Source organism: Arabidopsis lyrata (genome assembly GCF_000004255.2).
Source record: "Arabidopsis lyrata subsp. lyrata unplaced genomic scaffold ARALYscaffold_7, whole genome shotgun sequence".
Taxonomy (NCBI): Eukaryota; Viridiplantae; Streptophyta; class Magnoliopsida; order Brassicales; family Brassicaceae; genus Arabidopsis; species Arabidopsis lyrata.
In genome coordinates this window covers 5,340,593-5,362,179 of record NW_003302549.1, presented here as the reverse complement: position 1 = coordinate 5,362,179, position 21,587 = coordinate 5,340,593, and the positions used below count along the sequence as shown (strand labels likewise).

The 21,587-nt window shown below is 34.5% G+C and overlaps 10 protein-coding genes and 1 long non-coding RNA gene across 11 annotated transcripts; 2 read left to right on the top strand and 9 right to left on the bottom strand.

Moving 5' to 3' along the window:
• Nucleotides 1-276: 276 nt before the first annotated feature.
• Nucleotides 277-2,051, top strand: LOC9303492 (rosmarinate synthase). The gene is made up of 2 exons (XM_002869398.2): nt 277-927; nt 1,008-2,051. Exons 1-2 carry the CDS (start codon nt 475-477, stop codon nt 1,914-1,916), a joined length of 1,362 nt encoding a protein of 453 aa, XP_002869444.1. The 5' UTR covers nt 277-474; the 3' UTR covers nt 1,917-2,051.
• On the bottom strand, nt 1,901-3,349 carry LOC9303491 (acid phosphatase 1). Its single transcript, XM_021018664.1, has 3 exons — nt 2,799-3,349; nt 2,326-2,535; nt 1,901-2,219 (listed from the first exon to the last, which is right to left on the bottom strand). The coding sequence occupies exons 1-3, from the start codon at nt 3,170-3,172 to the stop codon at nt 2,042-2,044; spliced, it is 762 nt and encodes a 253-aa protein (XP_020874323.1). The 5' UTR covers nt 3,173-3,349; the 3' UTR covers nt 1,901-2,041.
• Nucleotides 3,350-3,430: 81 nt separating this feature from the next.
• LOC9303490 (acid phosphatase 1) lies at nt 3,431-4,782 on the bottom strand. Its single transcript, XM_002867372.2, has 3 exons — nt 4,315-4,782; nt 3,928-4,137; nt 3,431-3,729 (listed from the first exon to the last, which is right to left on the bottom strand). The coding sequence occupies exons 1-3, from the start codon at nt 4,695-4,697 to the stop codon at nt 3,552-3,554; spliced, it is 771 nt and encodes a 256-aa protein (XP_002867418.1). The 5' UTR covers nt 4,698-4,782; the 3' UTR covers nt 3,431-3,551.
• Nucleotides 4,783-6,424: 1,642 nt separating this feature from the next.
• Nucleotides 6,425-8,119, bottom strand: LOC9303489 (acid phosphatase 1). Its single transcript, XM_002867371.2, has 3 exons — nt 7,622-8,119; nt 7,205-7,414; nt 6,425-6,691 (listed from the first exon to the last, which is right to left on the bottom strand). The coding sequence occupies exons 1-3, from the start codon at nt 8,017-8,019 to the stop codon at nt 6,514-6,516; spliced, it is 786 nt and encodes a 261-aa protein (XP_002867417.1). The 5' UTR covers nt 8,020-8,119; the 3' UTR covers nt 6,425-6,513.
• A 194-nt stretch (nt 8,120-8,313) lies between these two features.
• On the bottom strand, nt 8,314-8,793 carry LOC9305515 (putative defensin-like protein 157). Its single transcript, XM_002867370.2, is given in 3 exon segments — nt 8,314-8,331; nt 8,334-8,497; nt 8,646-8,793. Coding segments are annotated over 3 exon segments (234 nt in total). The 5' UTR covers nt 8,698-8,793.
• A 1,605-nt stretch (nt 8,794-10,398) lies between these two features.
• Nucleotides 10,399-11,616, top strand: LOC9303488 (defensin-like protein 163). The gene is made up of 2 exons (XM_002869397.2): nt 10,399-10,629; nt 10,980-11,616. The coding sequence occupies exons 1-2, from the start codon at nt 10,578-10,580 to the stop codon at nt 11,156-11,158; spliced, it is 231 nt and encodes a 76-aa protein (XP_002869443.1). The 5' UTR covers nt 10,399-10,577; the 3' UTR covers nt 11,159-11,616.
• A 1,204-nt stretch (nt 11,617-12,820) lies between these two features.
• On the bottom strand, nt 12,821-13,958 carry LOC9303487 (putative defensin-like protein 160). The gene is made up of 2 exons (XM_002867369.2): nt 13,844-13,958; nt 12,821-13,752 (listed from the first exon to the last, which is right to left on the bottom strand). The coding sequence occupies exons 1-2, from the start codon at nt 13,893-13,895 to the stop codon at nt 13,571-13,573; spliced, it is 234 nt and encodes a 77-aa protein (XP_002867415.1). The 5' UTR covers nt 13,896-13,958; the 3' UTR covers nt 12,821-13,570.
• A 776-nt stretch (nt 13,959-14,734) lies between these two features.
• On the bottom strand, nt 14,735-15,826 carry LOC9305514 (defensin-like protein 161). Its single transcript, XM_021019321.1, has one exon. It carries the CDS (start codon nt 14,983-14,985, stop codon nt 14,812-14,814), a length of 174 nt encoding a protein of 57 aa, XP_020874980.1. The 5' UTR covers nt 14,986-15,826; the 3' UTR covers nt 14,735-14,811.
• Nucleotides 15,827-15,903: 77 nt separating this feature from the next.
• LOC110226747 (defensin-like protein 159) lies at nt 15,904-16,577 on the bottom strand. Its single transcript, XM_021019320.1, has 2 exons — nt 16,392-16,577; nt 15,904-16,286 (listed from the first exon to the last, which is right to left on the bottom strand). Exons 1-2 carry the CDS (start codon nt 16,441-16,443, stop codon nt 16,105-16,107), a joined length of 234 nt encoding a protein of 77 aa, XP_020874979.1. The 5' UTR covers nt 16,444-16,577; the 3' UTR covers nt 15,904-16,104.
• An 865-nt stretch (nt 16,578-17,442) lies between these two features.
• LOC110226741 lies at nt 17,443-18,683 on the bottom strand. Its single transcript, XR_002330668.1, has 2 exons — nt 18,477-18,683; nt 17,443-18,190 (listed from the first exon to the last, which is right to left on the bottom strand). It is a non-coding gene; the product is annotated as an uncharacterized LOC110226741 (long non-coding RNA).
• Nucleotides 18,684-19,052: 369 nt separating this feature from the next.
• Nucleotides 19,053-21,389, bottom strand: LOC9305513. The gene is made up of 3 exons (XM_002867367.2): nt 20,601-21,389; nt 20,060-20,430; nt 19,053-19,612 (listed from the first exon to the last, which is right to left on the bottom strand). The coding sequence occupies exons 1-3, from the start codon at nt 21,200-21,202 to the stop codon at nt 19,311-19,313; spliced, it is 1,275 nt and encodes a 424-aa protein (XP_002867413.1). The 5' UTR covers nt 21,203-21,389; the 3' UTR covers nt 19,053-19,310.
• Nucleotides 21,390-21,587: the final 198 nt, after the last annotated feature.

Below are 21,587 nucleotides of genomic sequence, written 5' to 3'. Positions count from 1 at the left end.
ACCGGAAAATAGCTTGTATTGAATCAATAAGATGATTAGTCACACTCACACATAAGTTGTTTACTCAATACATAAATATGGGTGATCAAGGAATGTACTACATCGAATTTGGGACTTTGAAAGAATGATCAGCCACGGCAAAGCCTACAAGATTGCTCCATTGATCACCAGTAATGCCGTGGATTATGTGCACACATAAATTAGAAGATTATTTTAACCTAAACATTGTTTCGGAATCCGACCATAACAGAAACATGTTTTACGGGACCATGGAAATTTTACATTCCCTTAGGAGTGGGTTGTTTAGTAGTCATGGGAAAAGTATGTGTTGAAACTTGAATATATATATGCAAAATAAAACACCAACTAATGCACATACTATATATATTGTGTACATTAATGTATAAGCACATCGAAATTGGATTCTAACCAAAGAATAAAACAAAACAAAATTTGATTGCTAAAGAGAAGACAATGATGGAGGAGGACCGCGTGAGATTCATATGCAAAAGAACCGTGGTCAGCACTAGATCGATTGAACCAGGGCGATTATACCGGTTTTCAGTATTGGACCACGTCATGGAACCAAACCACATTCGTCTAGTGTACTATTACCGGTCTTTGAAGACTAGAGAACCGGGAGAAATCACAAAAAAATTAAGGGAGTCATTAGCATACACACTCAATTGTTATCCGATTGTAACCGGGAGATTGGTTAGGGAAAATGATGGTTCGGAAGAGCAGGAGGATGTAAGCCGACGGTGGAAGGTGAAGAGCAACGACGCTGGCATGAGGATGGTGGAGGCGAGAGCAACCGGGTCGGTTGAAGAATGGCTTAGGAATGTAAATAGAGAGGAAGAACTCAAGCTTGTTCATTGGGAAGGCATGTATCATCTTCATTATTATTGGTCTACCTTTTGTGTTCAGGTATATATAATTCGGTTTATTCTGGTTTGGTTTAGTACGATATGGTTTGTCTTATTTTTTTGGTTTCTATTTATCTACAGGTGACTGAGTTTGAAAGTGGTGGGTTAGCTATTGGGTTAAGCTGTAGCCATCTCTTAGCGGATCCAGTTTGTGCAATGATGTTTATTCGAGCTTGGGCAGATCTAACTCTGTCTCGATCCATGATGGCTCCTCCACTATTCCACCCGCTGCCGCCTCGCCGGTTTGCCAACCATAAACTAATCTCTAACAACCAACTGCTTAGTCATTACATCAAATCTTGCACTCTAACGGCTTCACCATCAAACGTGACCGAGGACCATATGGTCACTGTTACTTTTCTATTCCCGGATCCCCTGGTCAGAGCCGGCGAGAATGAGCCAAGGATTTCGACATTTGAGATTTTGGCTGGACTCTTTTGGGTCTGTGTGAGTCGAGCCAAAGGAAAGAGAAACGAGCTCATGGACATGTCCTTGTGCTTAGACGTTAGGAAATTATTGCGTTTAGACCAAGGTTATTTTGGCAATTGCATGGTTTATCACAAGGTTCCCTATTCCAAACCAGTTAAAACCAAAGATAAATTGTTATTTCACGCTGTTCAAGAGATTGAGAACATAACCAAGAAACTAGACTACGACACGGTCATGGACTTGATCGAATGGCTGAGTAGCAATAACGGTGCGATATCTAATGGCTCTGATCTCGTGTGTACTAATTTAGAGAACATGTCTCATTCACGTCCGATGATGTTCGAGGAGGATTTGGTTCTGAGCCACTTGTCTTGCTATGTAAAAGGGCCTGTAGCTGGAGGTGGACAGGTCATAGTGCTTCCCTCACTGCCCGGTAAGGGACCAATGAGCCGAGTGGTTATGGTCAGTCTTCCTCAAAGAGAGATGGTTAAGGTAGTAGAAGATGAGCTTCTTCTAAGCTTTTCTCCGGTTGTAGTTATGGAAAATACCGAACAAATATAATTTTACATTATATGAAAGTATTAGTTATTGTTTATACTAAAAATAAATGTAATCTAGGAGCAAACATGATATTAATCTCTAAAACACATAAGTTGTTACTCAATACATAAATAAGAAATGTGTGATCAAGGAATGTAGTACATGGGATTTGGGACTTTGAAAGACCGATCAGCCACGGCAAAACCTAGAAGATCGCTCCATTGATCGCCGGAATTGCCACGGATTTTGAAACCTTCCTGAATCAGTTTCGATCGCTGCTCGGATTTGTAATTTGTAGCTGATTTCCCTTGATCATTTGGACCTCTGCATTCAGATGTTTAGCTTAGGTATATACCGATTTGGTATGGTAATGTTTTGGGATTTGAGATATACCGAATTCGGTTAAGTCTTCTGATCTTTATGTGTTTACCTCAAGAGGAGACGTTCCCAACCGGAATAACCGGCATCGCGGAGATTTGTCTCGGTGGAACTCCTTTGATCCTCGTCCCGACCGGTTAGCAAAATGATAGTGAAACCAAATTTCTTTAGAGCATTGTACAGTCTCAAGCTCGCATCAAAAGCTGGAGCTGTTCCTTGTTCCACCCACTCACTAAAACTATTATTGTCATACGGTTCAGACCTAAAATCATTCGGAAAAAAATAAATCAATCTAACCGATCGGTACGCTAGAAAAAATGCAGCAATTACAACAGAACCGGAAATCTTAAACCTAGAACCGGATCTAAATTCGCAATTCTTAAACCTAGAGACCGCATTACACAATAAGATTCCGGTTTAGTACGAGGGTCAACGAAGTAAAGTCAAAACAATCATCGTCCACCGTTGATAAATCACAACTATAGATAAAACAAAATCCAACGGCTAATAATAGAAAGAACATACCCGTAACCATGAGCCTTGTAGTAGTCAATATTCGTGAGAAGCGTCTCGTCGATATCGAAGATCCACACGTCCTTACCGTCGCCGGAGATTTCAACCGATTTCGCGAACGCGAGCGCATAATCGGCGATGACATCGTAATCTGATCGGAACTGATCTCCGTTGAGATACTCGGCGACGGAATCCACGCAAATTGACGGAATCACATCCCAAGTTCCGGCGTTGTTGGTCTCGGCGGCTAATCTCCAGCTGTCGCAGTAACGAGATCCGTCGCTTGTGGGGAGCTTGATGAAGGAAGTGCGAATAGAAATGGAGGGATTGATTAAGAAGACGAAGAAGAAGAAGAACCAAATCGAAAGGCTGCGAAGAGACGCCATTGGAGAGATTTAGAGAAAGAGATAATGATCTGTCTCCCATTCATTGGATGGTTATCGTTTCAAACCAAAAAGGCAAAAACTTTAATTAGTTAATTAGTTAGTAGAATTATTTTTGTCAATTACATATGTTGATCAAATAACTTGGATTGGAGTACTATCTAATCATTATCGGGATTTTGTTTGACAATTATGATCAGAATTATTTGGTTAATCAGTCCCCTTTTCTTACATAGCATTGAGTCATTGACGCATGGATCCTAGTAAAAATAGGACGTGGTACATTAAGAATGGCTACATTTGGTGAATTATGGAATACATTCATAAATTCTTATTCATACATAAATGCGAAATTATCATGCAACATATCAATGGCAGATGATCAAGGAATATAGTACATGGGATTAGGAACTTTGAAAGAACGAGCTGCCACGGCAAAACCTTGCAAGTCACTCCATTGATCGCCGGTATTTCCATGGATTGTGTAGCCTTCTTTAACCACTTTTGATCTTTGCTCTGATTTGTACAATGTTGCTGCTTTCCCTTGATCATTTTTACCCCTGCATTTATCACATTAACCCAAATCATGTTTTTTTTTTTTTTTATATATATCAGTTCATAAGTTTAGAGATGGCTAAATTAATCTTTAGCTGGAGGTATTTCTTTATTTTGATAATGGTTTAGGATTTCAAATCTACTCAAGTCCTCCTAGAGTTTTAGACCAAAAACAAGAGAAATATTTTGGTATAGCTTTTTACCTCAAGAGGAGTCGGTTCCAACCGAAATAACCGGCGTCCCGAAGATTTTTCTCGGTTATACTTCTCTGACTTTCATCTCGGCCGGTTAGTAAAATGATAGTGAAACCAAGTTTCTTGAGGGCTTTGTAGAGTCTCAAGCTCGCATCAAACCCTGGGGCTGTTCCTTTTACCACCCACTCATTGAATAGAGTATTATCATAAGGTTGAGACCTAAATCCACCATAAACAAATCACTCGATCCGATCGGTATAATAGCGAAAAATAGCACAAAAGAAAACTCAAACCGAGAACCAGATCTGAATCCACAAATCTCCCGGTTTGTTGGTCAACGAAGTTAGTCAAACAATCATATTATTAATACTCAGTATTAACATGAGAGAGCATTACCCGTAACCATGAGCCTTGTAGTACTCAATATTGGAGAGAAGCGTCTCATCGATGTCAAAGACCCACGCGTCCTTGCCGTCTCGGCCAAGCTTGACCGTTTTAGCGTAGGCGATAGCGTAACTAGCAACTAGATCGTAATCTTTGTCGAACTGCCCTTCGCTGATATAGTTTTTAACGTAGTTTTCGCATTGGGACGGAACCACCTTCCAAGTTCCAGCATTGTTGGTCTCGGCGGCTAATCTCCAACTCTCGCAGTATGAAGCGATAGAAGAAAGAGGCGGCTTGGTGAAGGACGAGGCGCGAGAAGAGATCGCCGGATTAATTAAGACGGCGAATAAAGCTAGAATGAAGAACGTAATCGAGCTGCTACGAGAAAACGTCATTCGAGAGGCTCTTTCTTTTCAACTATTGGATGGAAAAAGAAGATTGGCCGCGAATTTAAAATAAATGTAAAATTTGTCTTATTACACCCACATGATTTTTATTGAGAACTACAACGTCCTCACTGGCAGGATTTGATTTGGTAATAATAGAGGTCAATTCAAAACATTTTCAGAAATTATAATAACCATATTTTAATGATCAATCATATATAAACTATAAACTATTGATCAAATTGACATCACTCACCGCGCGCTAATCAGATGCGGTCACTTTGGCCGTGTTTTCAAACATGCATATACTTATCGTCATTTTCATCGAAAATGTCTACCATTTGCTGTAAATTTTGTATGGTTTTAGGATTTGAAAATAGTATTGGGGAGGCGAAGAACAAAATTGAAAGGCCGCGAGGAGAATACCTAAATATCTCATACACATTAATTAATTAAGAAAAATGTACATGCAGTTTATTTATAGAGAAATCTAAGAAAAGTGCCACACACTGTAGCATTTCTTACCAAAATTGCGACAGCCCACAAATCCTTTTCAATTGTGTCACAATCTAATTTCTAACCCAACTTGCAAAGTCCAATTTATCCTTTAGAGAGAAAGCTTTTTGGTTCAATCTCCATTCTTCTCATTTCTCTCTCATCTCTCTCTCTTTCTCTTTCTTCTAAAAAATGAAGCTCAATCTCCCTAGATATAAGAGTTCATCACGTTTTCGATCTAGGAATACATCGTTGGCGATTTAGCGAGATAAAAAATCTGGGTCTGAATCTGGTTTGGAAAGTGGGAGCGAATCTAAATCTGAGAAAGAAGAAGATACATGTGGACAACATTTCTTGTCTACCAAAATTTTTGAAGTATGCCGTTTCCAATTCTTGTCCACCAAATTTCTTTGAAGTCTGTTTGTTTCAAATGTGGACAATATTTATTGTCCTCCAGATATATTCTCAATCTATTGTTTCAAATGTGGACAACATTTCTTGTCTACCAAAATTTTCGAAGTATGCTGTTTCAAATTTTTGTCAACCATATTTCTTTGAAGTTTGTTTGTTTTAAATGTGAATAATATTGGTTGTCCTCCAAATATCTTCTCAATCTATGTTTCAAATATGGACAACATTTCTTGTCTACCAAAATTTTTGAAGTGTGCCGTTTCGAATTCTTGTCCACCAAATTTTTTTGAAGTCTATTGTTTCAAATGTGGACAATATTTTTTGTCCACCAAATATCATCCCAATCTGTTATTTCAAATGTGTATAATATTTTTTATCTACCAAAATTTTTTGAAATATGTTGTTTCAAAGTTTTGTCCACCAAATATCTGATATTTAGATATTTTTGTCTGAGGGCATTTTCGTCTTTGTCTGCCTGCCATAAAGTAGAGAAATGGCACATTGAGAAAGGAAAACTTTTTGTGGCAATTTGTATAAGTTTTGCTACAGTGAATGACACATTAGACCAAAATCCCTTATTTATATACAGACTCGACCTTTGATCGACCAGAACCCTTAACCGGAACAGAAACAGAAAAGCAATTAGACTGGTTTAAAACTGTAGCAATGTACAATGACTAAATGAATCTAGACACTATACTAGACATATACATTTAAGCTTATTAATAATTGGGATCCCTTAATTACTAACCAATTTTGATTAATACTCCTTATCCATAGAAATTTAAACCGTTGAAGCATAAATCGTACTAAAGATAGAACGTGGTACATTATTCAATGAATTACGAAATAAATTCATAAATTCTTCTTCATACATAAAACCTCAAACTCATGCAACATATTAATATATAGTAGAGGATCAAGCAATATAGTACATCGGATTTGGGACTTTGAAGGAACGAGTGGCCACGGCAAAACCGTGCAAGTCACTCCATTGATCGCCAGCACTTCCATGGATTGTGTAGCCTTCTTTAACCACTTTTGCTCTCTGCTCTGATTTGTACTGTGTTGCTGCTTTTCCTTGATCTTCATGACCCCTGCATCAATTCCATTAACCAAAACAACAAACTTAGTATTTTACCACATGTACCGGTTCATAAGTTTAGTTTAGATGGCTAAATGATTGGTGGAATACTATTTAGAGCCTTGAGATTTTATAATCACTTAATTTTTTGAAGTCAAATATTCAGTTTTTCTAATCTCATTCTTTTAAACTTTAGTCTTTCTAATATTATTCTTTAGATCTAATATTGTATAGGAAAAACTTAGTCTTTCAAATATTATTGTTTAAATCTTCTTTCGAATATTATTCGGAGTTCTGTTAGTAATCACACGCAACCCATTATTTTGTTTCTATTTTTTTTTTGTCTTTTTTCAGTTGTGTTTCTTTTAATTTTAGTTAATCTACAATCATAGCTGTAAGTCTGTAACCGATCCGCCTCTAGATAAATCTCAGTTTTGTATATGATAATGGGTTAGGATTTCAACTTTACTGAGCTAGATAAGTTACTCCAGACCAAAACAAAAGAAATATTTTGGCATAGCTTTACCTTAAGAGGAGTCGGTTCCAACCGAAATAACCGGCGTCGCGGAGATTTTTCTCGGTGATACTCCTTTGACTTTCATCTCGGCCGGTTAGGAGAATGATAGTGAAACCAAGTTTCTTGAGAGCTTTGTAGAGCCTCAAGCTCGCATCAAAACCTGGGGCTTTTCCTTTTACCACCCAATCATTGAACAAAGTATTGTCGTACGGTTCAGACCTAAATCCACCATAACCAAATCACTCAAACCGATCAGCACGCTACAAAAAAAAATAGCACCAAAAATCTTAAACCAAGAAACCAGATCTGAATCCACAACTCTCCCGATTTAATAGTCAATGAAGTTAGTCAAACAATCATTATGAAAGTTGATATAATAAAACAAAATCCAAGGGCTAGTAGTAATAGAGTGTGCACGGGCATTACCCGTAACCATGAGCCTTGTAGTACTCAAGATTCGAGAGAAGCGTCTCATCGATGTCAAAGACCCACGCGTCCTTATCTTTGCCGGAAAGATTGATCGTTTTAGCGTAGGCGATGGCGTAACTAGCGAGTACATCGTAATCTTTGTCGAACTGGCCTCCGTTGATATAGTTTTTAACGTAGTTTTCGCATTGAGACGGAACCACCCTCCAGGTTCCGGCATTGTTGGTCTCGGCAGCCAATCTCCAGCCCTCGCAGTAGGAAACGTCGGAAGAGCGAGATTCGACGGAGCTCGGGAGCTTGATGAAGGATGAGACGCGAGAAGAGAACGCCGGATTAATTAAGACGCCCAATAAAGCAAGGATGAAGAAGGAAATCGAGCTGCTACGAGAAAACGTCATTTTGGAGAGGCTTTCTTAATTATTGTTTAGTGCAAGATGGAAGAACGAGATTGGCCCTGAATATATAGTGGTTACAACGTTGTCTTACTAACTCCACGTGATTTCGATGCAAAACATCAACGTCGATGCAATTATATACGTTTGGCTGATTATATAGTTTTCTAAAATTGACAACAAGGTAACTGAAATCTTCAGAATTTTTCCAATAATAATTATCCAATCACGAGAAGGGCCGAAAAACTTCTAATTATTTTTATTCATATAGATTAAGGATATTATTTAGAATTTGTCTCTTTAACAATTATAAGTACACACATACAATTAGCAGTTCTACCAGGTTTGGATGCAATACATTCTCCAACTCCATTGTATTCCGCAAAACAGTATAGACGACAATCAGGAGGGTCACATGGAGATCCTGGATGAATGATTATAGTACAACGTTCATCTCCCTTAACCTTCTCAACCAATACAAAAGCTGAAAAAGAAAAATATCATATGTTATGATATGAAACTATATATATATATATATATATATATATATATATATATACGTTTAGATATTTTATGTAATGTAAAAATGAACATTATTTTTTAATGTTTGGAAGTGGAAAACATGAAATTACCTGAGAACACAAACATGAGTATGAAGAAATAAGAACATGATATTTTGGCCATGATCAATATATCACAACAAAGAGAGCTTCTAATGTTTTGTAAATTAGAGATGATATTTTCTTTGTTTTATTGTTATGTAATGCTTGTGTGTATATATTTTTCTTTATTATTCACCTAATAAAAACATCTAAGCAGATATAAAAATAAAAGGAAAGTGAATGAATGTTAAAAAATGTAGGATTGACTAAATTGATTACTATATGCACCTTCTCAACATGTTAAAATAATAGCAATTAACTTAATTCACAGAATTTTTTTTTTCTTTTCCATGTGGTTCTTTCATGTGTAATACATAGATACACCATTTCCATACTTAGAATATGTATTCAAAGTTCAAACAAAAAATTATTACATTAACATTATCTCATGATTCTCTATCCATTTTCATACCATAAAAAGTGTATTTAAAGTTCCAGCAAATAATTATTAGATTAACATTACCCCATGATTCTTTATCCATGTTCGTACTTCAAAATTGTATTCAAAGGCCAACAGATAATTATTAGATTAACATTATTCCATGATTCTCTTAACATTTTATAGCAAAAATATTGTGTTTTCTACCTATTTATCAACATATCTATAGATTAACACTACTCCCTGATTTTTTAATTATTTCGTTAGCTTTAGGAGATTTCCAAATTATATTTATGTATTATAATAGGTTAATTTGGATTTTATGGGTATTTTAAAGGTGGTAAATCATATGAACCACTGAAAATTGGAAATAAATACACGTGCATATATAAGTTCAAAGAGAAGGCAGTGCCACTTACTCCATGTTATCCTCGTCTCAAACTCCCAATTAATTATTTGCATCTTTCAAGTCCACAAAAGCGAAACTTTGAATCAATTATTTGCATATTAAAAACCATGAGATTCTAATTCAAAATTAATTGACAATGTGTGGAGAAATCCGTAAACCTTATATAGTAGTCTAGAAATGTCCCAACTTTCAATGAGGATATTCTAACAATATAAAAATTAAAATTTCGTTAGATCACATCTCTAACGTTTATTGTATAAACTAACTATTTTGTCTTTTAAAATTATAGTATTGTAGTTTACTCTGTAACCACGTAATAAAAGTAACCAAAATTTTCCGTAAATTTATGCATAATTATATTTCATTTTGATGGTCTTATATGTTGTTAAAATATAACATCAGAGGTCAATAATATATATATTTGAATTTATATGTACGATTTATATAAGTAAATTAATATATATAATTTATTGTCGAAAGAGTTTTTTTAAATATCAAATCCCAAATTACATAATTTCAAACATTCATAACACTAATTTCATTTAAAAAGTTTTTTTGTCTCGGTTTTATATTTTTCTAAAATTAAACACTGAAAATATCTCTATAAACTAATAAATATTCATTTATTGATAATATCACTATATTCACTATAAATTGAAAGAATATGATAGTCCCAATATTATTTATATATAGAGTTTATACTGGATTTGTATACCAATCATGATTATATAATCGATTTATTGCTAAAAAGGAAAATAATGAAAGGAAAATGAATGGATTTGTTTCCAACAAATGAATAGATTTTTTTTTCACATTTACAATAAAAAAATATATAATCATACAAACTGATAATATATGATGACTGTATTTTTTTTCTTTAAAATGTAGAACTTTTACTATATTCATTCTTTTGATTTTCTTCTTTTTTATTTATTTTTTGGTCAAAGTCTTCATAATTTTGTATATATGTTTCCTATAAAGAGTTATTATATATCATGTACCATTTTTCACAGTCTATAAAAAGGTCATTTCTCTATACCATTTTCAATATCAAAAAGTTTCTTCAAACAAACAAGTATTAGATTAACACTATCTTCTTAATTTTCAGAAATTCATGGCTAAACTATTATGTTCGTATCTATTCATCTCCATGTTTGTTCTCTCAGGTACAAATTTTTCCGTCTTTTATATCATTAAACATGTTATTAAACTCAAATCGATGCATCTAGCTCATTAAGCAGAGTCGGGTCTCGTTCTTCGGTCTTTTTAGGAAAAACTACTGAAACATATAGGACAAAGATGAGTGTGACTTACGGATTAGATATATATAGATGACTAGTTATGCGATAATCACTTGGCGTCTAAATACTATACCAATTACCATCACATATATATAGAGTTATATGTTTAGATACTTTTGACCTAATCATTTTCAAATATATATATATGCTCGTTCGTTTAATTAATATACTTATAGTCATTTGTAAATATTTTGATACATTTTATTTGTTTTTAGTTTTTTTGGCTTTGCCAAATGCAGAGGGAGCGAATATAAAAAGATGTGTTGTGGACGTGAAGCTTAGCAAGCCATGCACTTTTCAAGAATGCATACCACTTTGTTTTCAAAAGTACAACGGGAATGGCGTTTGTACCGGAAATAAAAACCAAATTTGCACTTGCGCTTACAACTGTTAAGCTAATATGTTTGTTAAACTTGACCAAAAATATTTAATGTTATGGTGCCTTAATAATCCTTGACTTCATGTATTTGGAGAATATGATAATATGAATAAAGATCTATTAAATATTCTATTTGATTTTCAATTAAAACCGGGATTCATGTGAGTGATCAACGAGTTCATTCTTAAACCGATGCAAATCCAAGATTTTAAAACTTAACCGACGATAGAGGGCTGCCCAATATATGGCACAATAGAACTAATGAACTATAATGCGAAACCATATGACACAACTAAATATATTAATATATTTTTGAAATAATTTTGTTTGGCATAAACTTAAACTAAACTTTATAAACTTTTTGCTAAATTATGAAAAACATACCACATATTAATTCTACTTGCTATATCATATATCAAAATATTAGTTCTCAATTTCTCATAGAAAAGTTATCTAAATAGTATCGAGATGTCCTAAATTCAAAACTAAAAATATCCTTACTGTTTTTTTTTATTATCGTAAACTCTTGATATCCTATTTTTTTGGTGACAAAATCTTGGATATTTTGCACATACGGCCTACCGGCTACCACATAAACAAACGGGCCAGAATTTATTGACATGCCTTTTTCTACTTATCTCTTTTGTGTACGAATGGTGAGGAATTAAGACACCATTTTCTCACCATTGTAGTCCTGCATAGTGGCCACCATTCCAAGGTTCTAGTCCTTTAATGTCCCATTATTTCCTTTTATTTTCTATTAAATTTCCAAAAAATACTGTTCTAATTTTTTTTTTTTTTGGCTGGCCATCTTAATTTAAATGTCAATTTTAAGTTTTATTTTCATTATTTTTTTCTTCAACTAATAAAAAATATATACAATATTGAAAAAATGTATATATATTAAATATTTAAAGTAAAAATTATATATAACTTTTTTTTATGTGCCACATACGAAATATGTTTCTAGATCCGATCCTGCCTACCACATAGACAAACGGGCCAGAATTTATTGACATGCCCTTCTCTACTTATCTGTTTTGTGTACGAATGGTGAGGAATTAAGACACCATTTTCTCACCATTGAGATTTTAATAAATTTTGTCATCGGCAGTGTTGGGGGAAGAGTTGGACCTCCCGAATGCGAAGCCCAATTCCAAGAAAAGGCCCACTTCGAAAGAAGGTCCTTAAACACCCAAGGTCCAGGACGAAGTTAGCCAAGCCCAGACGAACCCACCGTCATATAAGTGCCATGTCATTCGATCCAAAGGGTAAAACCGGCAATTGTCATCGAAACGTGCCCTACTTGGCAGGCTATAAAGGCGGAACGATCAGTCCCGTCACATCCATTGAAAAACACGCTGATACGGCAAGGACACGGAGAGCTCGGCAAGGACACGAAGAGTTCGATAAGGAAGCAGGAAGAACGACCCCGACCTCAAAAGAAAGACGACTTTGAGCCTCAAGCCCGACCTCAGGACAGTCAAGTCCCCTTCAGCTCGGAACACGGTTTCCAGTTCGTCGCATAAACGACCTGAATCCATCCATCCGAAGTCCTTCGTTTTAGTTCGTCTAAAGCCATTTGTATTCTCGGCTCGCATTGTTTTGGGAGATTCTTTTTACTTCCCTAGAGAAACCCTATTTCGTACTTGTGTGATTCGTGCATCAACAGGCAGGCCCAAAGGTTGATATCTTTTTTTTTTATTTTCTTGAAAGAAATGATTTCGACCATCGGAATTTCGAAGACATGAAGGAGTTATAGTTGAACCAGAAAACAGTAAACCAAGAACCGAATCTGAATATATTTGGTAATTATGCTAAATTTAAGACTAACGATTTCAAAAATCAGTGCTAACAAAACGGGGAGGCCCGAGACCGCATCAGTCATAGTCTTGAAACTTTTTTATTTGATAAGAATCACTGAAGTAAGTCTAAACACTATCCAAGATTTTGATTTAAAACGCATCAAAAGCTAAACCAATAATTTCCGTAACCATGAGCCTTGTACGTAGTATATAGTACACGATATTCGTGAGGGGCGTGTCATAGATGTTGAGGACTGAAACTCTCTTTGCCGTCTCCAATTTGCTTGACCGTTTTAACAAGGGCAATCAGATAATGTCTTTAGAGATTACGTTGATTTAAATTGGTTAATCTTTGCTGATCTTAAAGAATGTTTCGGTTCGAAGTGGACTAGACAAATTATCATCTCGAGAACATGCTAAGAATTTTACCTTGACAATAAATTGATAGGCAATCTAGTGGAGTATGTAAAAGAGATTGTTAACCAGAAAAATAAAATAAATAAACAAAATGATTGAAATCTCGAGAATTTTCTAGAGTTAAATTATTAATCTCTTGTATTCATATCGATAAAGGAAGTGGTAAACTTAATTTTAATATAACCCCCATTTTAAAATAATCACTCTAACAATTATATAGACAACCACAATTAGAGCTTCCAGGAACTTTAGGATCGTCAAAACATTTTCCAACTCCATTGTATCCAGAAAAGCAGCTTAAACGACAATCGACAAGATCACAAAAATTTGCCTGGTCAATCGTCGTATGACATCGCTTCCCCTCATCACATTCAACCATTAAAAAAGCTACAAGAGTAAAACATCGTGTTATGATCACAAACAAAATCTTATACATAATGTAAATCAGAACTTTAAGAAATAGAATATATTAAATTACCTGAGCACACAAGCATGAGTACAAGGAAATAAGAACATGATAACTTGGCCATGATCAAAATTACAACAAAACAAAGTCACCGATGTTTTCTAAAATTAGAGTTCAAAACGAAAATCCCTTTGTTTGATTTATTTTTATTGACTTTGTAATGATGTTTATGTGTGTATATACTGGTTGCTAGGTACGGTATGCATGTGTGTATATTTTTAATGCCTGTAATAGTGTTATGAGTTATGACTGTGTAAGAAAAAGAAAGTATCCTTAATAATAGTACTGATTGATGTCGTAAGACCATTTTTAGCGGTAATTACTCTAATTATTTGATACGTTTATTCATAAATGTGCCTATAATCACTCCAATCCAAATCCACTTTCTAATCAACTCATTTTCCAAAATAAAGAAACTAGATAATGTAAAAAGATAAATCTCAAACCAAATTATTTCCAAATTTTTGAACCAATTGGTATATATATAATCTACGTACGATATCAAAACTAACCTTCCATTTAATTTTAACAGTTATAGAAATTTATTTTAATAAATAATTAGCCTAAAAGTATCTTTGTAGATCATCTATTTAATCATTTTGAATCCAAGTTTAACTGTAGCAAAGTCGCTAAAATTTTCAAAATATATGAAAATTTCATTAACCAAACATTGACAAAGTTTTATAGCACATAAAAGTTAAAAGACATAGTGCAGATGCCTTTTTTAATACTTGTCAACAAGACACAATGTAGATATTATAAGGTATATATGGAACTAAACTTGGATCGTTTACTTAATTATTTTTTATTTTGAATCTCATCACGAATAATGAAAGATTAACAATAAAGTAATTAAAATCTCTGCAATTTTCGAAATCAAAATCATTCAATCATAAGGAATGATGGAGATTTAATATTTATTCATATCGGATAAGAAAATCAAATACTTATAATATCATATCAATTATAAAATAGTAGCTCTAACAATTATAGAGACAACCACAGTTATCAGGTCCAGGAACATTTGGATCATCAAAACACTCTCCAACTCCATTATATCCAGTATAGCAGCTTAAACGACAATCGCTAAGAGAACATGCAGTTGCTTTGTAAATAATCAAACGACATTGCTTTCCCTCAACTCTCTCAACCATTAAAAAAGCTACAAAGGTTAAGTACGGTGTTATGGTCACAAATAAAAATCATATGTATATATGACAACATTTTAAGATCTTTGGAAAAAAAAAATATGAAATTATCTGAGAGCACGAGCATAAGTACAAGGAAATAAGAAAAGGATAACTTCGCCATAGTCAATATCACAAAACAAAATTTACCAGTGTTTGTAAAATAGAGGTGTAGGTGTTAATCTATTTTCTTTGTTTGATTGTTTTTTGTTGTGTAATGATGTTTATGTGTGTATATATATACTGGTAGCTAGGAACGGGGTTCTTTGGCTTTATTATTAATTTATTACATATCAAGGAAATAAGCTTTTACCTATAGGAAAAATCATTAACTAATTTGAATAAACTTCGAAATTTTTGGGGTTTTTGTTTATTTGTCCACCGAAAAAATAGGCTTTTGACTATTGAAAAATCATTAACTAGTAATAGGATTGTTGATGTCAAAAATAACGTAATAGCAAAAAATAAATCAATGTCCGTAAATAGTGAAATTCGATTTGTTGAGCCCGCCTCGACCTTGTTATATACCATGGAAGGGGTAGATTAATTTTAATAAAAAATTGGACTAAAATCAAAGTATCTTCGTAGATATTTAATCATTTTTAATCCATAAAAGTATATTTGTATATCATTTATTCAGTCATTTTTAGTCCATAAAAGTATCTTTGTAGACCATCTATTTAATCATTTTTAATCCAAGTTTGATTAGCAAACGCTGAAATGTTCAAAGTATATGAAAATTTCATCAAACCAAAACACAGGAAAAATAAAACTAGTACATAAAAGTGAAAAGACGTAGATATTTTGTTATAGTTTTTTTTTTTTGTGTGTTGTCAACAAGATACGTAGATATTGTTGTTTTTTTTTTGTATGCAACTAAACTTAAGAGATCGTTTAGTTAACTATTATTATTCTGAATCTCATCATGGAAGAATAGAAAGAATAACAATAAAGTAATTACAACCTCTGAAATTTCCGTAAAATTAAATCATTCAATTATAAGTAAAGATGGAGATCTAATTTTTATTCATATAGATAAAGGAAATCGAATATTTAAAATACCACAACATTTATAAAATAGTAGCTCTAACAATTATAGAGACAATCACAGTTAGAAGGTCCAGGAACTTTAGGATCGTCAAAACATTTTCCTACTCCATTATACAAACTGTAGCAGCTTAAACGGCAATCACTAAGGTAACATGGATTTGCTTTGTCAATCGTCAAACGACATCGCTTTCCCTCAACTCTTTCAACCATTAAAAAGGCTACAAAAAGTTAAATACGGTGTTATGGTCAGAAATAAAAATCATATATATATATATATATATATATAACATTTTTAGATCTTTAGAATGGAAAAATAAAATTACCTGAAAACACAAGCATGAGTACAAGGACACAAGAACATAATAGCTTTGCCATGATCAATATTACAAAACAAAAGTTACCAGTGTTTGTAAAATAGAGGTATATAAGTGTTAATCTATCTTCTTTGTTTTATTGTGTAGTAATGTTTATGTGTGTATATATACTGGTAGCCAGGCAAGGGGTTCTTTTGTCTTTATTATTTGACTATTGAATAAATTCCTTCGTCCAAAAAAAGAGAAGGAAGAAAAAATTACTGAAAAAAACATTACCTAATTTGGAAAACAAAAATCGAAATTTTGGGGTTTTCCTTTATTGATAACCCGAAAATAGGCTTTTGACTATTGACAAAGTCCATTAACCTGTAATAAGATTGATGTCAAAAAAGGAAAAAGTAATAGGAAAATATTAAAAATATCCCTAAATAATCGGTCTATTTAATAGAGAGATATGTCGTCGTGACAGGTCAAAACTCCGTGGGCAAGTTTTTTTTTTTTTTTTTTGAATCTAATGTTAAATTATATTCAAAAAAAAATAAATGTTTTTAAAAACAACTATTTAGTGCTTTTATCCCTAATGTTTTAGGTTTAACAAAAGTAACTTTTTAATGTCATTAGATGCCATTTGTTCATAAACGATTTTATTAATGTTTTAATCTTGGTATCCGAATCAAAGTAATCGACATTCATATGGATATATGAAGGGGTGCATTAAACACAAATCAGATTGAATACACCCAAAAATAAGAGAATATGGCAAATATATAATAAATAGAGATTAGGTTTTCAGTCTTTGGGCTTGTCTCCTTCAGGCCCTATTGCTTTCATGTGGCTCAATTCAATTTCCGGCCCAACTCCTCTATAGGCTCAATTCAGGCCAATTTGTCTTATTTTTTGGCCAAGAGTTTCAAAGTTCACGACTCCTCTTCGTATCTGCCTTGCCTCCATACCTTCTATTTATGACCAGTTCTGATCTAAGCTCTCTTTTGTTCTTTCTTAGCCAAACTTTGTGTCGAGTTATAGAAACAATTGATCAAGGACGTCTTTTGGAACATAATTTACCATTGTTGCTACCTTGGTACAAAATTTATTTGGGAACCTTGCCCGTAAATTCACATAAGCGTATTATCCATGAAGGTAATAAATTGAAGAAGAACGACATTATGATCCCGTCTCCAAGGAGCGGTGGTTACCGTTGCTTCTTCAATCCGTTCTACCCATTTCTTCTGAATATTGATTTCAAACAAGTTTATATTATCAACTTTATAGTTTGTATTCATGAAATTGGAAGCTTGAGGAAGAATGGCATTATGATCCCGTCTCCAAGGAGCGGTGGTTACCAAAGCTTCCTCAGCTTTCTATCTCCAAATCCATCCGACTTTAGACCCGTCACCACTCATCTCCTTGCCGATGAGCACCTCCAGCTCGCCGTTCTCATGCCGCCGAGAACCTCGGTCTTGGAACCTTCTTCAACGTCACCTCGTCTCTCGACAGTGACCACTTTGTCGTCCATCGATTCGCTCGTGGAAAACCATTAGACTAACCGTGACCTCACATGTGCCATAATGCTTCTTAGCTTGTGTCTCAAAGCTCTTATGGATTTTATGTCGTTTCACTTTATCTATCATGTTTTGGCATTGGGGAATGTCTCCTTTAATTATGTTTTAAACTTTGTGATCTTTGAATCACTCTTTCTTGTACTTGGTTTGATTCGAATGAATGAAAACAAATCTTTGCACAAAAAAAATAATAATAAATAGAGATCCTTCAATAAGATCCTTCAATAGAGATCCTTCAATAAGATCCTTGAATAAGAAAAAAAAAAAAGAAGGTCAATAAGATTATAATAATACATAGAATGAATTACGTAGATACGTATGTCATAGATTATGGAAGTTAGGAATCCTCGTCCCCTTTTGGTCTCGAGAAAGACAAGAAAACTAATATATACCATAAAGATTGGTTGTAAAGAAAGACAAGAAAACACATGAAACCATTAACAAAGTAGCAGACTTCATCAGAGCAAACGCAGTGGCACACTTGTTACTCGGGTGTTAGTTATAAACAATTGAGAAATATTGCAAAAGTTACCTTTTCAACAAAAATTGGGTGTAGACTTACACTCAAGTGTGAGATATTATAAAAATAGAAAAAAATTTCTTCTCTCTATCTCTCTCTATCTCTCTCTCTCTTTTCTCTTTTTCTCTTTTAATTATAACAATAAACAATTACTTACATCCACAATTACACATGCTCCACTGCGTTTGCTCTCACTATTTTGTGTGTAAATTAATATTAAACGTTTTTTTTCTTTGAATGTTTTAATGTCAGTTATTATATATGCATACATACATACATAAAAATTGTGTGTTTTATTGTTGACGTGTAGACAAATCAACAACAAACAATGCATGAATACATAAAACACACATAAAAAATGTGTATTCACAGTTTCACACAACTCATAAAAGTGTTACATGTAGAACAACAATTCATGGATTGGGCTGACTAAAACTTAAGTTGGGCTGAAAAAATAAATTAAACATATCAATAAAATTAATAGGTTGGGCTGACCCAAAACACATAAATGAGTGATCATAATCATTAATCAGTATTAAGATCCGTAACTTTTCACAAAGAAAATGAGTATATTTTGGACCCAATTTATTAAAAAGAATGAAGATATGAAATAATGAAAATAATCAGCACACACATATGGAGAGAAACTTATTAAAAAATCAAAAAATAAATAAATATGATACAAAGTTGCAAAACAACACAAAGATCATTGTTGTCTGTACAGCTTTGTCGAATTTTTCCCATCAAATTGATCCCTAGAAAAAATGAAAAACCGAAATCTTGGTTCATGGATCGGCCTTTGTTAAGTCAAAATGTACGTATGTGTCTTCACCGAGATACATATTTTCACGTGAGGGAGCTTTGGTCGTCGTGACAGAGCTCTTTACGAAGCTTACGCGAGAAGAGCTGACACGCGTCCACGCTAAGATCAACGGCTGCGGATAGAGCGACGAAGAGAGCTGCGTCGGCCATGCAAGTCACGTGCTGTGCTCCCACATGGACCACAGGCTTGCTCACTTTACCTTCTCCTTCGACGCTCGAACCCATCACGAACCCTTTCACCGGCGATGATATAGCCGGCGACTCACCTTGGCCTGAGACTCTCCTGTCAATGCTGAACTTTCCTCCTTGTTTTGTGCTCATTGTCCCTGTCCATTTATATTCATGATTACTTGGAGTTTATTAGCATAAGGGTATATTGGACATTTGATATACTAGCATTTGAAAACAAATACTCAAATTAAATCTAAACTTAAATCGAATTTTGACCATTTTTTAAATTTGTTTTCTGTAACTCGGATTGTTCATATATTTTGTCTCTGACATTTCCTAAATTATATCTCAATTTGTGTTTCTCCTTTTTTTTTTTTTTTCATCATTTGTGTTTCTCCTAGTACTTTAGATTACCTATAACATTAACCTACCTCTTGAGGGTGATTTTGGTATTTTAGGTAGCTTTAATTATTCGTATTACCATAATGAATGATTTGGTCGGTTATAACTTAGCGGGTAATTTGGATTTGACCCACATTATAATACAATTTAATGATAAAATATATCTTAACTTATAGTAGTATACTAGTATATAGATTTACCTTCTGCAATAGGAATGCCGGTGCTAGTACTATTATCCCTCACGAGCTCGAACTTGTAACCTAGTCCATCAATAGCTCCTCTCTCACGCCAAGCCTCAAGACGTCCCCATGGTTTCCAGCTACTGACACAAGTCCCATGAGGCCTAAGGATTAGCCACGCACCAGGGTTTGATCTAGAAACACGATCAGACCCTGGAGATGCCACGAAAGGAGTGATCATTGATGCTGCTGCTACTGGTGATCCCGATAGATCATGGATTGTTATCATCCAACCTTTACGTTCTCTCGCTTGTTTCTTTTCCCATTGGTCACCTGATAATGTTCTTGTAATCCATCCTCTACTACTATATGTGAATCCTGATGGTAGAGACCTAACACAAAACAGAACCATTACACACTAAAATTTTTAACACCTATTGTAACATTGTAACAAAATTATCTAAGACCATATACGAGTCTAGACCCAGAATTTCTTAGTTATTAAAAAAAACACATAAAACTATTTTGAGATTTTTTGGTATATGCAAATTAATATATTTACCGAGATCTTCCGTTGCGATCGGAGCTGAATTTGCAGCTGAAGACGGGCTGTTTAAGATTATCTTGAATCTGGTAAACCACAGGGCTACATTCCGGTTCACCTCCGAATTGAAATACAAACCGAGGATCCGGTTCAGCACGAACCAGTAGATGTAACCGAGCCGACGGTTTATCTCCTTCACCACCGAGTTTCTTCCATCCGTTATGAAACGCGACGGTTCTAGACAACGCCGCCGCGAGATCCACCGCTACTTCGACTTTTCCTAAAAGCTTCCCGGAAGCGACGCCGCAAGTGTGACCAGTACGACCGGCGTAAACAGAGACTCGGAGTGAGATCTTCTTACCGGAAACTCGTCGGATCGCTTCAGCGTCGAGGTGAAATCCCGGAGCTGAAGTGGAAGATTCCGGCGGAGACGAAGCGTCGGAGAAGGAAGAGAGAGGGAGAAGTGCTTTCTGTGAAGGGAAATGTTTGATCCGGAGTTTGCAGTAACACGGCGTTGAAGAAGGATGTACTTCGCCGCCGATTTGCTTGTTCGTCGCTGTCTCCGGTAGTCTCAACGCTAGTGAATCTATTGTTAGCCGTACAAATGGACATGGATCCATCACAAAACCCTTCGAGTGTTTCTACTTCTTCTTTGAACTTGAGAGATTTGAATTAGAGAGAATTAGAAGAAGAAGAAGAACGAATCAGTTGAATTGTTTTCATGAGAGAGCAGAGGTCGTTGTTCGTCGTCTTCTTGATGGTTCTCGTTTTTGTAGCAACATGAAAGTTAGTGGGACCCAGTGGTGCTCTAAATAATACTTAATTTTGTTTTAGTTTTAATATTATAATTTTAGATTGGTCGTATTTTTTATTTTTATTTTATTAATCGCGGGAAATTCGGCGGCACAATAAAACAATTCATCATTTTTCATTATTTGGTCTATTTTTTTCTCTTTTAATTATAGGTTTTGTTTAATTTTTCTTGTTGAAGCACAAATGTAGCAT